The 16,698-nt window shown below is 41.7% G+C and overlaps 1 protein-coding gene across 2 annotated transcripts in view; it reads left to right on the top strand.

Annotated features, from left to right (window-relative positions):
• The first annotated feature begins 29 nt into the window (after positions 1-29).
• Positions 30-16,698, top strand: part of ANKHD1 (ankyrin repeat and KH domain containing 1) — a 116,076-nt gene continuing 99,407 nt past the window's right edge. For both annotated transcript variants that reach the window (XM_050905537.1, XM_050905536.1), the window contains exons 1-2: positions 30-333; positions 15,561-15,714. In XM_050905537.1, coding sequence (XP_050761494.1) covers positions 58-333; positions 15,561-15,714 — 430 coding nt within the window. In that variant the 5' untranslated portion in view covers positions 30-57. The remainder of the gene's footprint in view (positions 334-15,560; positions 15,715-16,698) is intronic.

The following is a 16,698-nucleotide window of genomic DNA, read 5'->3' as shown; positions in this document are numbered from 1 at the left end:
CGTGAGGGGACGGAGACGGCTGGGCTCTGCGAGCGGCGGCGGCCCCGGATCAGCGCGATGCTCACGGACGGCACCGCCGCCCCCGTCGGCGACGAGGAGATCGACTCGGTCGCTCCCCGCGCGCCGCCCGCCGCCGAGCCGCCCGCCGCGGCCGGGCCCTCCCCGCTGGGCTTGCGGGCCGTGCGCCTCTTCGGGGAGGCCGGGCCCGGCGGGCCGGGAGGCCCCGGCGCGCCCGCAGCCGGCGAGGCCGCCCTCGACTTCAAGCTGGCGGCCGCCGTGCTACGGAGCGGGGGCGGCGGCGGCTCCGGCAGCGACGAGGACGAGGTGTCCGAGGTGAGCGATCCCGCCGGCGGGCCCGGCCCTCCCCTCCGCCGCTTCCTGACAGGCCCGGCCGGCGGCCGGGGCCGGCGCCCGCCCTCCCGCTCGCCGCGCCGGGCCCGCCGCCGCCAGCCGAGCGCTCGGCGCCGCCCCGACCGGGCGCGGGGGTCGCGGGCCGCACCACACCCCCCTCCCCCCCCCGCTCCGCGCCGGCCCGGGCCTCCCTGCCGCCATGGGCGTGAGCGGCCGCACCGGAGCCGCGGGGGCGGGGTCCCGGCGGCCCCGCACGGGCCGGACGGCCCGGGGCCTTCTGCTGAGGCCGGGGAGGAGGGAGGGAGAGGGTCTCGGCACCGCCGCGCCTCCCGGCGGGCCCCGGGGAAAAAGGGGGCCGGGCGCCCCGCCTGCACCCTCCTGGGGCGGCCGGGCCCTCTGCTCGCCGCTGCCTCTCTGCGTGCGGAGGGTGGGGGAAGGATGTCTCCAGTGCTGCTGCCTCCTGACCTCTAGGAGTGGTTTCCACTTTGAACCAGGTTTGGAGGGGGAGGCGAGATCTTCCACCCAGAGGAGAACAAAGTAAAGCCTCTGGCCCCCGGTGTTGCTGCCCTGGACTCGGGAGGAAGGATATGGGATTCCCAGACTCTGCCAAATTCCTGAGAGAGAGATACACACACACACCTTTATGCAATAGAAATATTTCTTACCCGACAAAATGGAAGAGGGTAATGGAGGTGTCTTCCTTTGATCTTCCAAACCTGCAGAGAGTTTTAAGGGAAGGGTGTGGGGGAGGGACTGGAGCCTTATTCCAACCTAAATGGAGCATTGTTGGGCCTGTAAACTTGCATCTAATGCTGTTTTATGTAGCCTAGGGAGAGAAGATAAATGAAGGCTTTTATCTGTCACTACTGCCCACTCATCCTACACCAAAGGGTGAATCTTATTCCTTAGTTGCCTCTTTTAGAAAGAAGACTTGAGATCGCAGCCGCCATCGTAGCCCTTATGTAGTCTTAGGGGAAAGCAGGAGAAAGTGGCTAGCATTGCAAGCTTGTTGCGGTTCCAATGTTTTGTACTTCTGTGTGCTTCTGCAGGAGGAAGAAGATGGTAGCCAAGGCGATACATGCCATTTTTTCTTTGGGGGCCAGCAGTGGGTACTTTGATATGTGTCCACATTTCTTCTGAAGAAATGGAAGGAGGGGAGCCTCCATTCATCCTCCTGTGTCTAAATTTTTTGCCTTCTATTGATGATCCTCTTTTGTCCAGCCCTCCTGAAACCTGAACTGACAGGTCTTATCTGAATAAAAAAGTGATTAAACTGATGCAGACCCACATTTGCACTTTGCTCGTGACCACCTAACCTAAGTTAAAAATTGTGTTAACAGCAGGACATTTAACTAAACTAAAAATCTAACGATCAGGCAGATGAGCGTTTGCGTGTGAATGTTCCTCGTGTGATTGGTATCCTGAACATATGATGATACGGGATTATGTGTTCAAGTATATACCTGTTTTGGGGAGCTGGAAGGCCTACTGTAGATAGAATAGGATGCAAGTAATTTATGAGTTTCTGCTCGCTAGGATGTCTTTTATGTCTTTTAAGGTATCTTTGAAGATATAAAGCAGTAGTTACAGAACCTGGAAAATGATGGGAAATGGGCTGTATCAGAGTGTTTGTAGCTCTTTACAAGATGAGCAGAGTTCTGCTTTGAAAGCTTATCCCTTTTGAACCCGCCCCATTATTTAAAGGATGTGAAGATTGAACAGCTAAGGTGTTTACTAAGCATTCTATTGGTCTTTTGACTAATAGCAAGTATTAAGATAGATAGCCTATTATAAATAATATGTCTGGGAGGTTGGCATTGAGGTAAAAAAAATAAAGGTTCCCAAACAGCTGTTAAAGTAAAATTACTCGTTTGAAAAACCTGGGAAAAGCTTTCTTATTTAAAATGTATAATTAAAAAAAAATAAGTTTGAATTAAAACACTTGGAGATTTCCAGAACACATATAGAGGAGTTGGGCTAATCTCGAAGCTGAAATTGCCTGGGGAGTTCTTCTGTCTTGTGTTTCTAGTTGTGGAGAGTAACCTGGGGAAGAAGCATGGGTGGGAAGGATGTGCCTCACATCTGTGCTGCCTTGCTAGACCACGGGGTATGGCTGGGAGGACCAAGAGTGAATTTTTTTTTCAATTTTTTTTCTTCTCTATGTATGAGAACTAAAGAAGCACCTGTTGTCAGTGTTATTTTTTGTAGTTTTTTTTCTTTTTTCTTTTTTTTTTCTTTTTTTTTTTTCTTTGAACAAAGAAAAGGCAATTAAACTCCTGGGATGGAACATTGCAATTCTTGAACAGCACTGCTTTGAAAACCCAGTGACTGTTTGGACTGTGGTCTTGTGCCATGAGTCACTGATTTGGGTGTACGCCTTCAGCTATTACCAGTGAGTGGAATTAGTGAGAACTAGAAGGGAGAATTAAAATAAATAAAGTGAGCGTTTGCCATGCTGCCTTGATCTGTACTCTTTTCTCTACTTTTGAAGTCATAAAAATAATGGTACAATATTCTGTAGGCTCTGCTGTCTGTCTGCAGTGGTATTTAGGTTTTGTATCCTTGTATTAGTCTGAGTTTAATATGCTAAAATAATTGGATTAGTCAAAATGGCAAATTAGGTAGAAAAGAAAATCATCAGGGAAGCGCAGGACGAAGAGTGTAATGAAGTATTTATCTGGAGAATGAAAAGAGCAATATATTTTAGCTTAACTTTTTTGAAAATATATTGCATTTCTCAGATCAGATCTTCAAGTACTTTACAGTGGGAGTATTGTCCCCATTTTACAGGTGAAGACAGTGAAGGGAGTGTGCCGCATTTATCCTGCCTTGCAGAACTGGGAGAAAAATCAAAGCTTTCTGGTTTCCTAGCTCAGTCCCTGCTTATGGTAGTCACCAGGCTGCTGGCTGGGAAACCAGGGACTGAAGTAGATCCCGTATAAATGAGTTGTATCAGGTCTGCAAGGTGAAATTTAAATGCAGATATATAGAATATTTTCTAGAATTACCGGTTAAAATTATCACATGCAAATAGAAACAATTGCAAGCTGAAGCACGCCTTTGGGCATGGAAGGACAAGGCCAGGAGGCGTTGTGCTATTTCTGTGTAAAACAGAGGGGAAGCCATGGTTCTCCTGGGCGTTTGGAGAAATTTTCGCCACTGGTTGCAGTCTGAGAGATGAGGTGGTTTTGACCTCGGTGTAAATAGTTGCTTGGTTGCCTTCTAAGCTTGATCAGGGTTTGGACACAGCCTGCAACTTGTTTAGAGTGAGATTTTGCTGTAATTTTAAGTATATTACTACCACTCCTTGTGACTTTTACTGGCACTTAAAGTGGTGCCAAAAGCGTGAGTATTAAACGGCCTCCTCCGTACTAGTTGTGAAGCCTGTAGGTCGAGGTGATGGTGTGCTGGCAGGGCGGAGATTAATAGTGCATGTATGTGAAGTCCATGGGGTCCTTGGTGGTCGAGGGCTTCTGGCCACAGAGCACGCAGGTTCTTATCAAAAACCGTCGTGGCGGAAAACTGGGCTGTAGAAATAGAGAGTTGAAGCACGTGGTAAATATGGCAGTGTTAGTGCTCGCAGGATTGTGCGGTTTGCTGATCTGTTGTAAATCAAGTAGGAGAAGCCAGCTGTGCTGACAAAAGTACCAGAGGATCTTGGAGCTCAGTTCAGTAAGTGGCTTTTGGCGCTGAGTGTATAAATGTAGCAAGTCTCTTGTGTTCTGTAATTCATGGGTTTGGAGGCCTTCAATGGCAACTGGAGCTCACCCACCCCTTGGCTATGGAGTCAGCTCAGCTCTCAGCTTCCCTCTCCAGTGCAGGCTGCTTGCCTCCACCAGCTTGCCTTACTTAAGCCTGTACCTATTGCATAAGCCTCTGGGGATATTTACATAAAGCATAATTAAAAATCAGACATAACCTACCTCCTACAATGAGTAGAATTATAGTCGAATGGCATGCTCTCCAGATCAGTTCAGTACTTGAAGATTTTGTCTGGAGCTTAGTCTTTTTTTTTTTCTACACCCCACCCCCCCCCACCCCCCCCGCCCAATCCAAGGTCTCTTAATTTTTAAACTGGATTTTGAATTCAGAGTTCAAACTTAGGTAGTTTGTTTTAAATTGGCAATGTAGTCTATTAAAGTCATTGCTATGTTAGTGAACCTTCTTAACATGGCACTGCTTCTTGAATGGTGTACGCAATATATCTTTGACTTCTGAGGTTAATTCAATGCTTATACATTTTAGTTTTCTGTATTACATTTGAAATAATGTAAATAGCATTTTCTCAACTGTAAGAAATAGAAATTTAAAAGTTGATGCAAATTGAGGTAGATAATATTAGGCAGAAAAGCCTTTTTTCTGAAAAATTTAAGTTTCAGTTTAGCAGTTGATGTTTTTCTTATTTTGACTAGCTCTTTCAAAGTTGAGGAAGTACAAAATGGAAAACTTTCTTCAAGAATTATTCACTGATTAGAAAACATAGAGGGATAATGGGTTCAGGTTTCCAGAAGTATTGACATGATGCTTAAGGATGCAGAGAGCTGCTTAGTAGGCCGTTCATTCATTCCCAGCCTGATTAGGCGTCTAATTCTTGGAAAAATCTTGGTAGGTATCTCAGTAACTTTGAAAGTCTGCCCTGTGGTAGCTAGAAACAATCTGTCTAGTTATGGTTAATACTTACTATTCAATAACACTTTAAAATGCACTGATTTCTAGTTTCTTGCAGAACTCTAGTTTCCCTTCAGTGCAGCTTGACCCAGTTGAGTACATGACCTAAAATAAATGTCAGCAACTGTATTCTAATGATAGGTGTAGACAGTAAAGATGTGAAATACTACTGTATAATTATATAAATATGTGGTGCAACCCCTTGGTAAGAAGAGATTTACCAAATTTAGCAGAACATCTATATTTAGTTACGAATTTGCACATAGGTTTCACCAGTCAACTAGTTACAGTCGGGGCTGGGCGGGGGAAGGGTTCATTTGAGCATTAACGCAAGGCAAGACTACAGCTGGTGAATCACGAGTTCTTGTGTTCTGATTTAAATTGGGGCTACCCAGCTGCTCCCCTGTGGGCTTGATATTGGGATGCTCTCCTCTCTCCTTTCCTCGTCTCAGAGGATCCTGAAATACAGCTGTAAGGACAGCTGGATGATGCTGTTGCAACATTGTCCTGTGCTTAGAACTCAAACCATCCCTGCGACATTCCCTTAGAAGAAGGGTAGGTGTGGAGGGAAGGGGAATGTAAAGGCAGTCCTTTTTCTGTGCACACATGTGGCCTGGCCTTTAAAACTGGGAGCAACGACGTTACTGAATTGGCATGCTTGTTGAAGGAGTTCAAAACTGGGGTTTAGATCGTGCAGGTGAGGAGGCTGCATAACTTTGATCTTAGTAGGTCATTTTGAGTTCTTGTAACATATGAAGATTCCTTAGAAGTATTAAGCTGTTGTTGGGGGGTAAAAGTGGCTCTTGGATTTAAAACAGAGGTAAGTCTGACTTAAATAGAAAAAGGAACCTTTCTTAGATTTGTTTCCCACTTAAAACTTTATGAAGCAAGAAAAATAACTTCTACATCTTGTTTGAGGGCTGTTTGCAGAACTCGGTGTTCAAGTTAAGCTCTGAAGCCTCAGTCAGAGGGTGGGGTGCCTCACTCAGTAGGGTGCTTTCATTTTCCTTCTGTGGATACTTTCTTTCCTAATAGCAGCTCACGTACCATGCAAATACCATCTAAAGTCCTCGTGTAAAGCTTATCTCCCTAATGGGAATGTCTGTGTGATTCCTCCTGCTTCATACTGTAAGCAAAACTTCAGAAATTGGTGATTCGTTCCAGTACTTTTGTAAATTTAGGAAGTTTTTGAAAAGTACCTGGCCTCAGGGGTTATCTTAAATAGAAACTTTCTCATTGATACCTCATATGACCTTGGTCTTCTATGATAAACTGAAGATTAGTTTAACTTTCAAATGATACAAATACTGGTTTTTGTAGCAACCTTGTTACTGCAGTCTATATTATAAAACCATGCTGCCTGTGAATAAGAGGAAAAAATGGATACAGGTGAATTAATATTTGGATTTATGGGTTCATTTGGTTGGGATGATATGCTTGTCTGAGCTCTAACCTTTTGGTATACCTCATTAATAGATAGTTTCTGTATTCCCCCCCCCCCCCCCCCGCCCCGACAACTAGCTCTCCCCTTTTGTTGTGAAGGTGCAGAGGTTTCATTTTGCATATTTTTGGAGGAATGCTGAGCAAGTGAAATTTATGAAAATGCATCCTATGAAAGGATAATGTCTTCCTTTTACTCTTGCAACTCATTACTTAAGAATATTTTCTTAGGTAACATCGATTATTTGAAAGTTTTATAAAATACTAGAAGATTTTCTCAATTTTTGCAGTATTGTGCATCTTCTGTTCAAATGCATATAGAAAACAGCGCCATAAAACAGAAATGAAAGAATTGATCCTGTGCTGGATCCTGTTACTTCTTAATTGCTTTTCATGGGGTGAGTCCACTTACTCATTTTTACCTTTTGCTTTTAAGAGGGAGTCGTGCAGATTTTTTTCAAACTTCCTTTCATCTTTAGCTCTTCCAAAGCATCCCAGAATCTGAAAGAAAAATGTCCTAGAGTGAGAGGGGTTACTCATGGTTGAGTTACTATGTTGTGTTTGTCAGAATGCTGGCAGTAAGTGGGAACATGTGTGGCTGGCTCTCGTGACCAGGGGAGGTTTTGAAAGTTACCTAACTGTATACCTGTCTGGCAGGAAAAATTATTCCCTATTTGTCAAGTAAAAAAATTGATGTTTTACTGGCTGATGAACAGTGGGCCAACTGAAAAGCACCTCTCTGGTTGTTTTAGTGTTTCATGGGTGTTAAGTTTCAGCTAGGTCCCTAAGTTATTCTTACTTGCCTTCAGTAAAACATAGAGATTGCTAATTAACTAAGATTTCCTTCTAGGAAAATCCCTAACCCTGTTGAACTCTTCCCTTTCCAAAATCATGAATAAAACTAACGGTGTCACGTGGTGGGTAGGTAGTAAATCAGTCTTATTTCAAACCAAGGGAAAAGAGGAGATCAGTTTTCAGGGCGGAATGGTCTACTTCTGAGCCATGTTCCTCGATCATGGTGGCTTCAGAGCATCACCTGTTTGGAGCATGTGTTCGTCCACAGCGTGACAAGGTAGCCAGGGGAAAAGGGAGTCTATGAAGTGGATGCTCAACACTTAGGATTTGTTAGGGTAAACGCGATACCTTATATGAATGTACATCTTTTAATTGTTTTTCTAAAATAGTTACATGTTAAAGCCCTTTTACTGCTACATCTTGAGTTTTCAGTGGATCATATTTTACATAGGGATCTCTGCTGTGTTATTCATGGTGATAGTTTCTTTTAAATGGCTAACTGATGGATCAGTAGTTACATTATGGTTTCTGCTGGTTTTGCAGTAGTAGAGCACGCACAAACCTGTTTATACAGGCCTTGAAAAAATAGCTACCACTAGCCTCAGCTCTGAGAATAGCAGAAAGCGCAGTATGATTTTCAGTTTGGTATTAGCCACTTTAAATATTGAGACTTCTGTCTGAAACACATAGGTTGGCCTGGGAACAGATCATTGAATTACTAGACTGGGCTATGTTCATCGGATCCACTTATATGATTTTTTTAAGTGCTGTGTCCTTTTGGATTGACAAGAGATCTTAAAAGGTTGTTCCCAAGAAGGTGGCTTAGAATACTTGCCATCTTAGATGGGTGTGAGCTTTCACATGAGCAAATAAATGCATTTGTTCATCTTCTGTTTTGAAATTTCCTTTACTTTGTTTTAATGCCTGGGATTTAATACTTGAGCGAGGATCCCACCCTGAAAGCCCTGGCTAAATTGGTGCAACAATCCTGTTTTATATTCTAATAAATCGGAATATTGAGTTACACCTGCTGTTTCTTGGTTTGAGGTGAGAAAAGAAGAGGGGCTATTTCTGCAGGATTATTAGGTAGAAAAAACGGGGCAGGAGGGAATCTTAAAGCACGTGGAGAAGATGGAGCACTGAAAACATGATTTAGAGTGGACTGAGATAGAATATGTGAAAATAAGGAGTGCTTAGTGTAAGTAGTGCTTATTTTAGTAAGATTTACTGGTCTCTATTCAATGGTTTTCTTCAGTATGAAGACTGTACATGTCAAGAACGGGCACTTGATTTACTGGGATTCATGTGAATTTTGAATATACTTCACTTGTCAGTTCCAGTTCTGTAAATGGCAGCTCCTTGCTGCAAAAGATTCTCTTGTACATCAGGAAAACTTAGTCATAATTATTTTTGTTTATCAGACATTGGATATGTGATGGCTGCAGGCTGGTTTTTAAGAGGTGGGGTTTGGTGTTTTTTTTTTTTTTTTGCAGTAGTGACTGAAATGAGTAATGCTTTCTTTTCTGCTATACAGAGAAACTTTTTAATGTTGCCAGCCTCTTGTACCAAGAGGACTCAACCTGTGTGTTCTGTGGCTTAGTTTTTTTGAGGGTTAACTGGGGGTGCAGTTAAGTTTTGGGCTTATTGTTGTGGAACCGTGTTTTAATAAAAATGAATTGGAGGTTTCTTGTTTGTGGAAGAACCATAAATCAGACAGCTCTGTCCAGAGGCGTGTGGTAAGGTGTAGTTTGTAGTATTCAAAACTATTAGATTGGCATAAGGATATGTAGTGTCAGTTGATTGCTTAAGAGAGAAATTAGGTAAGTGGTTAAATTTACGTGAACCACTTGACAGACGGTTGCTCATGAATGCTTGCTTATGCATTTAGTATTAGCGCAAGAAAATTGAAAACCCAGGATCAACACTCTGGCATGGAAGAATAGTCCAATAAAACATTAATTCTGATTTATTGTTTTATCTGTATGTTTCAAATACTAGCCATAATTTTGAGAATTGACTAGTGACTCGGGGTGCCAGGCTTGAGATCCTTTGATGGGGCCGGACTGAGCAGAGAGGAGCTGCCATACAAGTGTCAGGCCTCTCTCATTGCTGGTTGTCTCACCCATCGTTCTAGTCGGGTTAAGTTAATGCTGAAATCAGTCTGAGTGTGTGCTAACACATTGAGAACACGCGGCACAGTTTTATACACGGATGTCAGCCTTCTGGACCACACTGTGTGTGTGAGAGGCACTTTCCTTGTCTCCAGTCACAAAGCATAAAATTGTGTCCATCTTTGTTTACGTTGTATCTACAGCAGCGTTTGCAAAATGAACTTACGTTTTGACGTGAACTTATCACAGCCCAGATCCTATAGCTGCTTGTTTCATTATCTGATAATTGCTTAATATATATTGGAATAAAGGCAATCCTTTAGATAGTCCTGCCTCAAGTTAGTCAACTTCCTATAGTAATTGGAGCTAAATACGTTTGCACCTTTCCTCTCCCCCACCCTCCCAATCTAGTTTACTGCCTACAAAACTGTTGTAGACTGCTAAGCTAAGGCAGCGTGCCGGTACGAACAGCTCTGCTTAAATGTGGGGGGCAGTCGGGTTTGTAGCCTTGCAGGGAGCTGAGCTGATCTAATGGCTTGCTATTCCCAGAAGAATGATGTTCCAGCTTATCAGACCCCTTTAAGTCCATGAAATTCAGTAAAGTGGTAGGAAATTATTTGCTCTGCCCCCCCCCCCCCCCCCCCCCAATTTTCTCCTTTTTTGATGTGTTAAATCAACCCATGAAAAGTGTCTGATAGCTGCCTGACTTGTCACAAGATGACCAGTGACTGGAAATGATGCTTCAGATAGTTTATGCTTTCTCTATTGAGGTGGCAATGTTCCCAAGCACCCTGTAACTCCCCTGGGTTGTTAGGATACTTTGTAATCACAAGATCCATAGGGCCAGCACTGGAAGATGATCTCTTGGCGATTCACAGATCTTAGTGGCTTCTCTCTTCTTGGGATGAAACTTTTTTTTTAATTGAAGAAACTGTCTTCAGAAATTACAGTTCAAGCCTAACAGAGTGGGCATGGTCTTATGTCATTATTTATGTCTAAATTGTTGTTTACATCGATTATATGTTGTTCCTGTGTACTGACTCTGAAGTACTTCTCTGAAACATTTCTTTTCTTTCTCTAGCTTTGAAGTGCTGAGAAAGGGCAGTGTACTGAGGTCCCACTGAAAGGTTTTGTGAAAATACCTGCATTTGTGTGTGGTTTTTTCCTCTTCCTTTATGCTGCCTCTTGAAGCTGAAATAGTAATGCCAGGAAGATACCTTAAGTAGGTGCAAAAATGTTTGACTGGCATGGCTGGGTTGGGGGGGGGCAGCATTGAAAAGTACATCTTAAGGTAAACCAAAGCCAGGCCTTTTGCTGGTGCGAAGAGTCTACCCCAGGGGTGTAGTGGTGCACGTGTCACAGGAAGCTCCTAAGAGTGCCATGTCAGTGACAAAGTCCTTCACTTTACTTTCTCCTTGGAATAATTATTTTTAATAGTTTTGAAGCTGACATTCTTTATATGTGGAATTTAAATGGGTTTGATGTCAAATTTGAAATACGAACTCATTTTCAGTCTTAACTTAGTGTTATGGTATCTGATGTCCTATCAGTATTCCCCAAAACTTTTAGAGCAGGATTACAAGTAGTAATCAGATACTGGCATTCAGTGTAATAAAGGACATGACAACATAAACTGTCAGAGGTTGAGTTTATCAGACGAAACCACAATATCTTCCTAGTGTGATCCTAATACAGGGTTGCACATCTTGTTAATTATGGAATGAAAATAGTTTAAATAGATGATCTATTTCAACTTCATAGGCATGAACAGCCTGATCTACAGGCCTGTATTAGCCTTAAGGAAGCTAGGATCCCTCTGCATATATTCAGATGTATTTAGACATGTCCAAATGGAATTGTTACAGAAAGAATTAGGAAGAGTTACCTAACACAAAAGAGAAAATCAGGTAGTCGTTTATTTGCATAATAAATAGGAGTTTAGGAGTCCCAGTCAAGGGCTCAAGTCCTCATTATTTGTTGGCACTCCACAAACACAGAGCAAGGAGTATTGTTACCCCAGAAAAGTGTTCATAGCTCGGGGTGTATCTGGAAAATGCAAGTTCAAGGAAATTATTTAATAGCAGCTTTCTCTTTCCTATCAACACTTTTTGTAAAGATAGTCTTCCCAGAAGTGCTAGTTTGGCACAGATGGAAGGAGAAGGTGGAAGGAGCTGTCTCTGCTGCTGCCCTTGCCTGCAGGAGGAGGAGGAGGAGAGAATGGTGCTGGTACAGCTACAACAGGAAGCTTTTCCATCGTCTGTAGCCTGTGTCAGTAACAGGCTATTTGTGAGCAGGTCCGGGCTATTCTGGGAAAAGTACTTTTTTTGCAGCAGCAGTGCAACGTAGGAAAGATCAGTTTAGACTTAATATTAGAAATGTGTTTCTAACCCTGGATGTCATTGCCCATCTTGCAAGAATTGCTAGTGTTAGTTGTGATGTTAGTGCTTGCAAAGTTGCATTTATGTACCCCTGACCTGAGATAAACTCAATCATGGTATTAACATATAAATACTGATGTAGCTGAGTCCAAATAGCTGTGAATGTAGCTGCTATGGAGGGAGGAACCAGTGGTGTAACTGGATCTGCAGAGCTGTGAGGCTGCTGCAGTCCTTGGCAGAACTTCAGGAAAGGTCCATCGTTCCTGTGGATGAGCGTGAAACACGATGATGTAGTGAAGTACACTGATGTTTGGCGGCCTGTCTTCAGGTCCCATGCAGCTAGCAGCTTTTTTGGGTTTTGATTGGGAATTATTCCTAGTTGCAATTGTTTTGGCAGTTAGAATAATGTCTTGAATCCATGTGTTCCTAATGAGCCTTACCAAGTAAGATGCTTATTAACTGCCCAAAGCAGCTCGCAAAATAATCCAAAAATAGCACAGTGACTGGTTACTCTATCACTTTGCTGCAGATCTGATTAGGATAGAGCAGAGTGCCTAAATTTTGCCACATGAGCAGTGTATTAAGTCTTCCAGGAATGCTAACATGAAATCTGTTTGGGTTTTTTGTTTGGTTTTTTTTGTGAAGTTTATTTTTTGTTTAAAAAGTAAAATTTTTTTAATATATTTGGGGTATTTTGATTTTTTTAATTTTTAAAAATTATTATTAATACGTGATCATCGCAGATCATTTCCATTCACAAGAGACATCTGGTTGATTAGGTAACTTCTTACTCTGCTATTAGTGATAAGGTATCCAACTGTTCATCCTCTCTAGCCTTGTCTTAGTGTGTGAGAAACTGCATTGATTTACAGAAATGTCAGACGTTCTGACTTGAAAATGCATTGAAACTTGTTCTGGGAGACTGGCAATGGTACAGCTATTTTAACGTTTTGCATATGGATTTTCAGTATTTTCACACTCAAGTTATATTTGTATTGTGGGTATGTTATTAAGCTCTTACTAAAAATCAAAACAAAAGCTAAAAATTGATGCTCAACTTGTGCAGAAATAATGAAAGCAGCTGCCTTTTCTTGCTGTGATATAAAACTAAGATGAAAATTCTGTATATGAAGCAAGATTTTTTGTGTGAGACTTTAAGTGTGCGAGGTCTCTGGAAGTACAGTTGCAAACCTAAAGAAGAGCTGAAAGGCAGTAAGAGTTGAAAAGAGCAGTGACAAGAACAGACTGCACCAATACTACCCAGCTTGTACCCTAAGTAAAAGCTGCATCTGCAATTCACTTTAAGTAGTGTTTGCATAATCAATGTTAAAAAGACAGACTTTTTTAGAGGTTCCTGTAAGCAAAATGTACTTCCTGTTGGGGAGAGAGAGAGAGAGAAGTTCCTTGCAAGTTGATGGAGTATTTGTGAATGGTGAATTAACACTGATTTAGGTTTCAGCGGTGTATTGTTGCAGGTAGTGTCCTGTAAATATATACAAGTGAGCTTGGGGTGGCAGCAGTCGGGGAGAAAATGGTCCATATCTTTACTGAAGTGTCAAAAAATGAAGTTTTAAAACTTGCAGTGGGACAGCTTCTGGAAGGTTGGTGCAAGGCTGATGTGCTTACCTTTGCCTGGGTGTTGTCAGGCTGTTCCTGAGGCTGAAAGGTAAGGCTTGCCAGAAGCCACTTTGAGCGTTTCTGCAATATTTGTTGTTCGTAAGTGCAGTTGTTTCAGTGGTAGGTAGCATTTTTACCCCTTTTGGTGTGTCTTCAAAAGGGAGGACTGCTGTTAAATTTAGTGGTGTAATTGAAAAAGGAAAAAAAATTCCATTAGCATGTAATAAAACTTCTTGTATGTAGTTCTCAACTGTATGTAATGAATAGTCGCCTGTGCACACAGTGGGATTTTCTGCTGGTCACCAGGTCACACAAACATTGTTGCAATAGGAATAATATTTCTAGCATATTGGTGCGGCAAAGTGCCTTGTGTAGTCTCGGGGGAGAGAATGAAAAACCTTGAAGTACTCCTGTAGATAAGGGTGAATTTTTCCAGAAGTCCGTTTTGCATCAGAGCTTATGCCAGCAGGGATTCCTTAAGCTGGCTAGATGGACATAACCTGGAATTTGAATTCTGCAGAGAGGAATCTTACTGTAGGGATACGTTTTGCTATGAGTTGTAAATAGCTCTTCTTTGTTTGTAGTAAAAATGTATATCACTGGTTAAGGTCACTAATTTTCTGCTTGTTTAAAGTTCAACTCTTTCTCACAGTGACAGTTCTCTTATTTTAGGACCATTGTCTGGACTAATCTAGAAATAGTGCTTCTTAGAGCGCTAAATCATAGCCTGCTGTCTTAGCTTTGATATCTGTGCCTTGGCACACAAGATGTAATACCTGTAAACTAGCCAATATCATGCATATCCACTGAGATGTGGAACTCATGTTCTGTGTTCCTAAAAGCCACTCTTCCTCCCTGTTACCATTGTATTCATATGTTAGCACTGCATTTCACTGGGCACCCACGGATTTGCTTGGACACCAGGGGATAAAGTTACAGAACATTTACATATCAAAAAGGGGAAGAAATTAACACAAGTTGCTCTTGAATAGCAGTGCTCTACGCAGCTCTCCAGACTCCTGTTAACATTTTTCACACAATGGGGCATGTAAAGAATTTGCAGATGGCTTGATTTGATTTTTTTGAAGTATGAACTATCCCTTTCTTAAGGTATGGGGTGTTGTGTGATAGGGCTGAATATGATGATAGTTTACTGCTGACATGAGAAAGATGGGGGAAGTATTAGGGGAAAACAGAGGAAGGAAGATGAGTCTGGGGCATGAAGTGGGAAAGGGCAGCAATGGTTGTATAACGAGCATGTCTCGTTTCTACGGCATATTTAAGGCACCAATAGTGTTGAACAGATAGCGTCTAGTTATGAAATAGTGTTTTTATCTTAAAATATTACTGAAGATAGAGGAAATTATGTCTGAACTTGGGACAGATTCTGAAATGTAGTTCTGCTCTCATTAGAGTATGAGTCAGGTATCCTCCTTGTTTACTCTGGCAAGCTGACATAAAACTACAGTGTGTTATGTTGAGTAATTCCATGAGCTTGTATTTGGAGATCATGTGGGCCACTGATGGGACAGCATTATTGCTGCTCGGTTGGAATACCTGCTTGCTTAATTGTTCTACATATCTGTTCTTGTCTAGAAAACGTTAATGACTGGGGTAATACTAAGTGCCAGCTTGGAAGCAGATGTTTTGGGTTTGAATTTTAGTCAACTATCCTGTTTCTACTCAAAACAAACAAAATCCTTGTGCTACATTAGTTGAAATTACTTTTAAAATAGAACTGAAAGGCATCTTGGGAAACCATTCAAACCCTCCCTGGCTCTCAGATAGGTTCAGCTATACCAAAGTCATTACTGACAGCTTTTTTTAATAACAAGGTAGACAGACTTCTGGTGACAAAGATGCTACAGCCTCTCGTGGCAGTCTGTTTTGGTGGTTAGCTGTCCAAACATGCATACATTTTTTGCAATATTTAATCTGAGTTGCCCTTGCTATAGTTTAAGATCTTGCTAACTGTAATTTTTACAATAAACTGTTTTTCATGTAGAGTTTTTTCTTTTGTGATTTCAACTACCTTTTCAGTGAGTTGACCAGATGATTTTTATGATTGTGTCCTATAATCTGTACAGTTAAAACATGATTATGATAGTACAGTTAAATTACTTTGTGTTTTTTTCTAATATTTTAGATTTAGTATACAGCTTCAAAAATGGTAAAATTATTTTTCTAACTTGGCAAACAGGTCGAATCATTTATTTTGGACCAAGAAGATCTTGATAACCCAGTACTTAAAACCACGTCGGAGTTATTCTTATCGAGTGCTGCAGAAGGTGCGGACTTGAGAACTGTGGATCCAGAAACACAAGCAAGACTAGAAGCCTTACTGGAGGCAGCAGGTACTTTCTTTGTACAGTTTTTTTTCTGAACCGAACTTGCACACAGATCTGGCAACTTGTAAATTTTGACCATAGTGAAATATTCACAAGTCTCGAAATTTACCATGATGATGGGGAGCAGAACATGGGGAAAACAAGCTCATAATTCTTATAGGTGCTGAGGTTTGCTTGATCCACTCTTTCTGTACATACAAAGTTAGAAAAGTTAATTTGAATTAAATGGTATTTCATTGACCAGGTGAGATTACATGTGTTACCAGAGGAAGGATTAAAGGGGAGAGAATGGAAGGAAGTAGACTTCCTAAAATGACATTTTTTTCTGCTGCTTTGGTCAATATATGATTATTAATTCATTATTCCAGAAATTTACAGGTGAAATACTTGTTTCTCTGTTTTGACCTTCACAAAAATATTTTTCCATTCTGTAGTTCTGAGATATGACTGTTGGAAAATGCATATTTAATGTTCATGTTTCGGAACCAGACTAGATGAACATAGTGCCACTGCATTTGTTTCTTTTATAGTGAAAGCTTGACTAATTTAAGTCTTTCTAAGGTTTGTGACTCAGGTGTTTGCAATGGATTTGAAAATTATTTGTCAGTTTCAAAACTCCAAGGACAAAAAGATGTAAAACCCCTGCTTTGAAACAAATCCTGTTTGATCGTTATGGGTGCATACTCAGACTAGTAGTAGTGTGCTGAAATTGGAGTTTTTAGACTTTAGCTTTGAACACACATAAGAGCTAGATAAAATAGCATTTATTTGCAGGTGTTTAGATGTAAAGCTATGTACAGTCTTAAAGGAGAGCTTCATTCTGAGGAAGCAAAGGGGGCAAGGGACTCAGGCTTTGGGCTCTCTTTGCATTTTGAATTTGAAAAAAACCCAACTTACAACATAGCATAGCTTTTGTCAGCAGAAAGTTGCAGCAGCCTAATTAGAGGTGGTCCCCTAAAATTATTCTAACCTGATGTAATTCTTGGGGAC

The sequence above is a fragment of the Gymnogyps californianus genome, chromosome 14 (genome assembly GCF_018139145.2).
Source record: "Gymnogyps californianus isolate 813 chromosome 14, ASM1813914v2, whole genome shotgun sequence".
Lineage (NCBI taxonomy): Eukaryota > Metazoa > Chordata > Aves > Accipitriformes > Cathartidae > Gymnogyps > Gymnogyps californianus.
This window is presented reverse-complemented; position numbering and strand designations above follow the sequence as displayed.